Source organism: Pipistrellus kuhlii, unplaced genomic scaffold, assembly GCF_014108245.1.
Source record: "Pipistrellus kuhlii isolate mPipKuh1 unplaced genomic scaffold, mPipKuh1.p scaffold_m20_p_9, whole genome shotgun sequence".
Lineage (NCBI taxonomy): Eukaryota > Metazoa > Chordata > Mammalia > Chiroptera > Vespertilionidae > Pipistrellus > Pipistrellus kuhlii.
The window spans coordinates 53,903,881-53,913,172 of record NW_023425595.1 but is presented as its reverse complement, the minus strand read 5'-3'; the positions used below and the strand labels follow the sequence as shown (position 1 = coordinate 53,913,172).

The window sequence follows — 9,292 nt, the reverse complement described above, 5'->3', positions numbered from 1 at the left end:
TATATATATATACACAAAGTGCAGATAAATACAGAAACACTACAAAATAAACAAAAAATTCAATATGATAATTTACTGACAATCATTTTTCAACATATTTATTACTTAACTTGTCATGTTAATGGATGCAAAGAAATTCCTAGTACTAAAATATAATATCTAAATATTCAACTTTTACATAAACTATAGTACCTCAAATTTTAACAGTATATAAATAGGATTCTGAATTTAAAAAAAAAACACACACACACAAAAAAAGTCATCTTCCCTGACAAACTCCCTATTTATTTGTAAAGGTTTCAGCTCAGAGTTCGAGAAGACTCTTGACATCCTGGCTCTCAATACGTGGGGATACCTCAGGTTTTAACAGCATGCTCTGTAAAAGACAGGTGAGTGAAGATACAGAGGCAGGTATAAAACCGCTAACAGTGCTGCCACATACAGAACAATGCACATTGCAATTTTAGATACTGGGTGGATTCAAGGCGAAGCTGGGCTGCTCTCAACGCTGGAAGGTAAAAACCATGGAAAACACTGCTGAGAAGTGGCAGGTAATACACAGGGGGGAGAAAATGGTCTTCTAATTAACACCATATTGGCACTTTCAGCCCCCACCCACTTCCAGCACTAAAATTCCTCATGCAGACCTATACAGGAACATCTATGGCGATGGAGGGTATCTATGTCTGTAATCATTGTAAATGGCACCTGCCCCTTGGGACTCCCCAGTGAACACACAGACTCCATCTCTCCCTAAAGCACCAAGAAATATTTGGCTTTGTACTTAGCATCTCTCTCATGAGTGCCAGAGGAGGAGTGATGACCTACTGAATCCCTACCTCATACAGCTGCTTCTAAGCATTGGTCTAGAGCTATGAAGATCAGTTTTCTGCCTGGCTTGATGTGAGTGCTGTCATCATTCTTATTTGAGATTCCTTATTTAAAACAGTGGATGCAGCTGCCCTACACATATTTTCCCCATCCTATTTATTGATCGGATCCTCTAAAAGTCCATATCATTCATAAATCTGGGTTTGTACAAGGCTATCACCAAGTGGGACCTGCACCTCTGAAGCAGGAGAGTATTGGTAACAATGATGGATACAATGACTGTGTTCAGGAGATGTGAAACAAGGTAATAAATACCTGATAGTAAGACTGTGGATTAGCAGGAGACAGCCAGGATGAACCTCATTGGTAAAATAGGTTTTGATTTTGGAAGATAAGAGGCAAAATTAAACAGCAATTTCTACCTTAACTGACAAACCTCTAGTCAGAAGCAAAATAACTTTCGGACAATGGTCCAAAATAACAATGGTCAAGTCTCTTTACCAAGAGATATATTTTTTCGGTCCTACTCAGTGTTTTCAGGTCAGAGTACGGTAATAGCTACAAATTAGAAATATATGTTAAAACCAAAGAACAAAAATCTGCTCCTAAATTTCTCTGCCTCTAACTTCAGTCAATAAAGTGTAAATCAAATTGGGGCTTCAGATGTTAATTCAAGGGGTTCGTTAACAAAGTGAAGGTGTTTGAAGAGAGGCCCTGCAGGTCTCTTCTGCACCAGCATCCACGGGGATGGCATCCTCTCTCACATCAGACACAGAGCTGAAGAGTGAAGCTGGGCGGGAGGTCAGCAGGGATACCCTCACAGGATTAATGTGGCAGGTTTGTTTTTCTTATAACATGGTGGGAATTTAGAAAGCATGCCACAAAATGTAAAACCAAAATATCTAGAATAAGAATAAAAGTCATTATGTACCTTTATTTTCTCTCTTTGGGAACCCGGATCACTGGGGATGGTACCGTAAGGTACTTTTTTTCCTCCTCCACCATCCCTGAAAGAGCCAGCAATCGAGCTATTATTGAGGAACCTGGTTGTACTCATTCGTATTACGAAGCACGGAGTGCTGACTCAGTTAGCAAAACCACTCACATCAAACAAGGAGCAATGGATGGTACTGCCTCATCCTTTGTGGGCTCTACAGGAATACATTTTACTGTTCAGACATATGTGTTCACATAGAAGCATAAGCCTTCAGCTGATGGACTAGTCTCTTTCAACGTGGTAGAGTTATGGCCCCAAAAGAGTCACCTGTTAAATACCTAAATGTGTGTCCTTGGGAATGTTTTCATACAACACACAAGATGACTGGCTTAGACTCCTCAACCGCACCTTCATACTGATTATACTGTAACCAGTGATTACAATCCGCATGTGTGCCTGGAGGGTGTGGATGTAGCAATTCTAACTACTTCATCTTGTCTCTGAAAAGCTAAGATTTCATCACTGAAATGCTGTTACACGTTGGGATGTGATCTTCCAATGCTTGGCATTACCTTCTTATGTAATTAATATGGTGACGTAGAGCCCATGTTTAGATTTTCCCTATGCTCACAAACACCTTATCTGCTGGAAATTCATTTCTTTTTAAAAAAAACTATATATTTTATTGATTTTTTACAAAGAGGAAGGGAGAAGGATAGAGAGCCAGAAACATTGATGAGAGAGAAAAATCAACCAGTTGCCTCCTGTACTGGGGATGTGCCTGCAACCAAGGTACATGCCCTTGACCGGAATCGAACCTGGGACCCTTCAGCCCACAGACTGATGCTCTATCCACTGAGCCAAACCAGTGTTGGCAGGAAATTAATTTCTTGAGAAAAGCAGTTGCCTATCTCTGATATATAGGGTATCCCCCAAAATGTATACACACATTCGGAATAATTATAAAGGGAGTGTTTATTAAAATACAATTCATTTTCAAAATTGAGCTATCAACTATTAAAGTGTGTACACATTTTTTTTGAAGGATACCCTGTATATAGCCATGACTTGCTTACATGTGTACTTGGCAATGAAGAAAAAAAAATAATAATAATCTTCCTCAAAAATCTATAAGATGAATACTTCGAACAAAAACACAATTTGAATAAGGATTTTTGTAGCTTGTTTCAAACAAAGGACCACAGCATGTAAGGCACAGACATGCCTCACCAGGAGAAAGAGCTTCATGCCACATCCTAGACAGCAAAGGCTAATTCCCAAACGAGCAAGCATGGGGGAATTAGCTCGCAGACAACTCAGACGCAGGAACACTCTGGTCCGTGTGAAAATACAGTGAAGGGTGAGATTTCCTTAGGCAGCAGCAAGTGAAGTAGAATTCTGAATCTCTTTTTCGAGTCAGGTTGGTCTTTGAAAAGAAAATCAATTTGCCTCTCAGAGGTTCTAATCGGGAAGGATGTCAGACGATGGCAGGGGTGGTCACAGTGACAGCGCTGCACAGACTAAGGGACTGGCAGGTACTTCGGAAAGACAACCTTCTGTTCCAGCAGAGGGTAGTCCAGGGTGTCAGCAAAGCTATTATTACTAACCAAGGCCACCAAGGGCCTAGAGATCAAGAAGCTCTAGCAACACCCAATTATCGTGTACAAAAAATGAACAGCAGGAGGAAAGAAAAAAAAAAAAAAAAGAGTAAGAGAGAGAGAAACATCAGATTTTTTTCATTATATTACTAACTTTTATAACATTAAATAGTTTTTCATTCCAACGCACTGATATTTATTTCTGGCCGTGACCCCACCTACTGTTATTCTCTCTATGTTTAAATTCTACTCTAGTGTTCCATTTTTAATTTTAAAGGCATACATGCTCCAAGGCATAGTGCGTACAAGCGTATGTGTTGAGTGTATATTCTATTAACTCTAGAGACATTAATTTAAAGTAGAAGAGACTGAGATGACAGATTATAATATCACATAAAAAGAGTTTTATACAGTCAATACCTGAGAGTGTCTGTACAGTGGAGAACTCTGAAGTAACAAGTAAAACACAGCCCAGTGGGCCCGCGCTGTGGTGGTTAAACGACAGGTAACCAGCTTTTTGAAATCTTGAGAAGAAAAGCTCTTTGCCACACGCAAGTATTTATAGAAATGATACATCAGAATTACGGAAATAGAATTATTGAAATAACAGAAATGCGTGACCAGCTGTTGACAGCATATATAAATGGGTAGTAAATTTCTATGCTCTATAAATTCAGTGAAATTCCTAATAAAGACTATAAATTGAATGGCATTTTTAAAAATCATGTACACATGTTATTCCTGCTAAAAATGATAAAACCATTTTAAAATTTTGTGGTTCAAAATAATTTAAGAATCCTTGTACCTTTATGCTTACATTTTGTTTCAAGCATAGACTTTAGAAGGCATAGCTTCTCTTCTAGTATCTTAAAAATTTCTTGATCATTTGCAGAGAATTTCTCATTAGCCCAAATTAGGTGTCAACAGAATTCTTTGACACTTTAATGCTACTAGTAGAATTCAAGTTGTATGCCTAGACTTTTACATTGTCTTCCTCATACGGTAATGATGCTTTTGTGATGCTATTATGATGCTACTATGTGCATATAATTTATTGGTATTTATATGTAATGAAGTAACATTTCATAGAAATCCCCAAGTAATAAAGCTAGTTTTACATATCCTCTAAACCAGGGCTCAGCAAACCATGACCCATGAGTCACATAGGACCTGCCGCCTGTTTTTGTATGAACCAGTAGCTGACAATGGCCAGAGAGGACTATTTCGTGTCATGGTTATTATGTGATCGTCAAGTTGCAGGGTCCATATATAAAGCCGTGTCGGCTCACAGCCACACTGATCCGTTTCCTTATTGTCTATGGCTGCTTTCTGCCATACGATGGCAATTATGTATTGTGATGGAGACTATAGAGCTTGCAAAAGACAAGAAATTCACTATCAGGCCTTCACAGAAATAGTTTGCTCGTCCCTCCTCAAAGCCTATGGAAGGCGTCTGGAATGCTGGATGGAGTGTTTCCAATGGACTCAGTGTCTGACTTATTTTGGCTTCATTTACAGGCATTATATACATCGTTGCTTTTGAGTATTATCATCTTACTTGGTAAACAAAAATAAAGTTACATGAAAAAACAAGATATATCCTTGAAATGTTTAGGACCAGCAAAACAATCATATATAAAAGCAGTATTTTTTTTAAAGAAAAAAACCATAAACGAGCAATTTACATTACATTCTTAAGTAACAATTTCAAGGTTTCTCAGAGAATGCCAGACAGTGAAGGGCAGATCCCAAAATCCTTAAATCAAATTTCTAGTTTTCAAATTTCTGGGATATAGTGCTTATACAATATTTGAGATTCTCAATTATTATGGAGTCACCGTGGAGACTTATAAAAAAGAAAGATATTTTAAGATAAGAAACCAGAAAAAAAAAAAAGAGAAAAAAAAGAATGGCAAACAATTTGAACATTTTTTTTTTCCTTTTCCATTATAGGGAGCTACATAGCCTGCTGGTGTAGGACTTGATAGAAATTGTCTGTTTTCATTTAGTGGGCTGATTGCCATATCTGTGTCAGATAAAATCATAGCATGTATTATTTGTTACCATGGATACCATGAAGATACTGCCATCCACTAAACAGTATTAGAGGAAGACAACATAATTTTCTGGGACTAGTCCTGTTTTGCCTTCATAAGTTGCCTTCAACCACCCTGGTTCCACCGATGGGTACACTGGGGGAAAAAATAAAAAGTTAATGTGACTCACTCAGCATTAGCTTCAAATAATTATATACACTAATGAATAAGAATCCTCCCACATCAGACTGCATGAATCCACAAAACAATGTCACAGCTTCTTTAAAGATGGAAATGCCCTTTACATTCTTATAATAAGTCAGCCAATTTCTCCCATCTTCCCTCCACCCTAAATCCAGACTCCACCTCCCTGACACACACACACACACACACACACACACACACACACAGGGAAGGAAGCTGGGGTCCAGAGGAATTTGATGTGTTCCTTTGTTTCCTTAAAGGAAGGCATACTTACCGTTAGAAAAGACCGCCCCCTGCGGGAAGGAGAGCTCATGGCTGTGCTCGGCCTGACAGGAGTACATGGCTTTGGCTTGGCTGCAAGAGCAAAAGGCGAGTTGTAAAAACCACAACTCAAAAAATAAATACATTCATAGCTCAAATGATCTTAAAAATGGTATTATTTTCTGGTTGTAATTGGAGAATAATATACACAAAAGGCACATAAGTGTGCAAAGTGCACTTTTCACAAACTGAACACTGGTACATCATCAGAAAACATTGAAAGCAAACCAACATCTCATCTAGTGTTTGCAGGCAATGCCTCCACGTGTAACCTCAGCCCGTTTGTTTTAAAGAATGCCATTGTTTAATTGTTGGTAAATAGGCTGTCTTTGCAGCTATACAGAGGGTCAGAGGTACCCTAAAGTTGTTTTTTTTTTTCTCCTCCACTTTCATTTCAGATTAGCAGAGGTGAGATTCCCCAAATTACAAGGTCTACAAAGTATAGTAAATGAGTTAAGTAAGCCTGATGGATAAGTTGATGGTGAATGGCCAACAGCAGTGGCCTCGTTGTCAGGGCGATGATGGGGACAGATAGAGGCTTTGCAAATCAGGGAACATACCCGTCTTTTAGGAAAGGAAGCCAAGCCTCAGCTCCCAACATCTGGGCCCTATGGGAATTCAGGTTCCAGACAGCCAGATACTCTGGTTTTCCAAGAGAAGCCAACATTTCAGAGTTTTCTATGAGTTCTATTCAAAAGCACTCGAGCCAGCACTAATAGGCCATCATCTGAGGCCGCTAATCAAGTCATCAGCCAAGTCATCTTTACTCTGCGACATCCCTTTACCGTGGTAAGACGGGAACTCCTCCTGGCTCCACCTACTTCTCAGCATCTCTACCATCCGTATCCATGCCAACATCATGTGTGGCGTGACTCACTGACTGAATGGCTTCCCACCATCCCAAATCCTCTAGGCTTCCTGTTCTGTCGCCTTGCAATTCATCCTCTACAGGGCAGTCAGAGGACAGTTTAGAAAAGGTTCTGAGCATCATGCTATTTCCCAGAAAACAGCCCTTTCATGGTGTCCAGCTCCAGCTCCATTCCATGCACAAGCGGGTGCCTGTCAGTTCTCTTGCCTCTTCCCTGTCTCTGCTCACCTGCTGGGCTCATCCCCCTGCCCTTTCACCTTCTGCAACATGCCAATCTCATCCCCGCCCAGGCCCGCTGAGCCCTGGCTCTGTGATGTTTTCCTCTTGATCCTCACGTGCTGTGCACTTCTGTTCATCTTAAATTTCCTGAGCTTTGCTGAAGGTCATGTCTTCCCTGCGTACACTCTGAAGCAGCTGCCCCGGCCATTATCAGATCCTCCGAAGACTGCATGGCAGCAGTATCTATTAGTCTGTTGTTTTCTCTTTTAATCAGAATGTAACATTCATGAACAATGCCTGAAGCCTGGTAGTAAAACTCATTAAATATTTCTTGAATAAATGAGTAGAAAAAAACATGACGAGTCCTTTTAAGCAGTCAAGGTTCCTGTCTTTCTTTCCTTTGGCTCTAGCACTTCATCAGCACATAAGCATCAGCAGTTCTCATAAAGCACCAGCATCACATGATTTCTTTTCCCTGTTGAGCCTGACCCCGAGTCTAACCTCTATACTTCCAGAGCCTAGGTCATTGAGACCAGGGTTCCCAAGTGGATATCTGAAGACTGAAAAGCTTATGGAGGAAAGCTCCAGCCCTGCTCCTAGCATTGGCTTCATCAGAGGTAAGGCTTAGGCTGTACTTTGGAAAGCTGGCTAGGGGAGCCCACAGCAGCCAGGCGAGGGAATGACCACTAGCCCACATCCCAGTGAACTGTGGCTTAAGGGAGAATTGAGGAATGCAGGCACCCAGAGAAGACAGGGCTTTACCCTAAAGAGCTGTGTGTGCGTGTGTGTATGCATGTGTGTCAGCACACACATGGGTCTATTGGTTGACATGGGTGGGAGGTGGGGGAGAGGATGCTGCCAAGTCCTTAAGACTTCTGAGAATCAGAAGAAGGTCAAATATAATCATTTGATCTGATATCTAACATAATTAAGGGTTGCAGAGCCATTTCTTTAAAAATATCTAAATATTTTACAAGAATTCAAACTTTCTAACAGTAGCAATTTCCTCTAATAAACAAAATCTTATTGCTTTAAGTCCTTAGAATAAATTAAGAGATGCATAAGGAAACAATGTCCAGAGTTATAGAAATGACCTATACTAATAAAAGGATAATATGTTAATTAGGCTAGACATCTACTGGATGTTCTTCTGGATAAAGCCACAGTGGTGGGGGCTGAGGCAGAGGCAGTTAGGGGCAATCAGGCCAGCAGGAGAGAGCCTGTGGGATCGGGCCTAAATTGGCAGTCAGACATCCTCCCAAGGGGTCCGGGATTGGAGAGGATGCATGTCAGGCAGAGGGACCTGCCCCCCACCTCCTGTGCACAAATTTCATGCACCGGGCCTCTAGTTAAGGTATAACAATCCTTACAATGTTATAATTTTTGAAAGTAACAGGCAACTAAACTATTTTTTTTAAAAAAATATTTCAGCCATTTTATAAGAAGATTACATGGCTGGAGAAGGCAAGCAGAATAATTGTATCATGAAATAAAAGGATATTGTTAACTGTGTCAAAAATACACAGTACAAAAAATACTTGTCGTGACTTTTCAATTATCTGTGCATGTGTCTAGACAGGTGTAATTTTCTCTGCCGAGCTCCGTAACTGCAGGTGTTAACTCAGCAGAGAGCTCTGATGATTTAATGCAGACTTGTGTGACAGTGAAGTTTTCTCTCCAGGTGCTAATGCTGCCTCTTTTACTGCCTCAGTGCACTGAAGAGGATGTGAAATAACACCGTCAGCTACTGAGTCTCTCTTCAGAAGGGTCTGATATCCTTTGCAAAGGATTCTGAAATCCCTGCTTCTTAGTGCATGGCAGAGTAAGATAATAACATCCTACTGTCCTGAGAGTCATTTTCCCCCTCATCCTACAGAAGGTGACCTGATCACAAATCCCATTCCAATGCCAAATGCTGCCGAATGCTGATGAGTAGACTTACAAAGGTTTGATAGGGTCAGTGTGCAAAATTCACAATGCTTACTAAACTATAAGCAAAATAAAAAAGTCACCCAAAAGGAACTGATAGAGTTTTCTGGAGAGTCACTTAACAATGATAAACACACACACACAGGCACTCCCTCACACTTTCTGGTTGCTGAGAATTTCACTGCTGAAGGAAGTGGACATGCATACAGATAATATCTTTTAAAATCCCAAGAAGTAAGATATATCTGAGGGGTGAAAACAGTGTCCTCTTCTAATGGTCGCATTGACTTTTTGCAGCTTCTACCATGTTGATGATATCTGTTGCTTCTGATCATTCCTTCACGTTGTT

The 9,292-nt window shown here is 40.3% G+C and overlaps 1 protein-coding gene across 10 annotated transcripts in view; it reads right to left on the bottom strand.

Moving 5' to 3' along the window:
- Positions 1–980: 980 nt before the first annotated feature.
- The window catches only part of ARHGAP42 (Rho GTPase activating protein 42), a 231,921-nt gene continuing 223,609 nt past the window's right edge, over positions 981–9,292 (bottom strand). For 8 of the 10 annotated variants that reach the window (XM_045577765.1, XM_045577767.1, XM_045577768.1 and 5 more), the window contains 2 exons: positions 5,881–5,960; positions 2,958–5,558 (listed from right to left, as the gene is read on the bottom strand). In XM_045577765.1, the coding sequence (XP_045433721.1) occupies positions 5,470–5,558; positions 5,881–5,960 (169 nt within the window). In that variant the 3' untranslated portion in view covers positions 2,958–5,469. Of the gene's footprint in view, positions 2,428–2,957; positions 5,559–5,880; positions 5,961–9,292 lie in introns of those variants that run through there. The other 2 variants (XM_045577764.1, XM_045577769.1) reach the window with 2 other exon arrangements.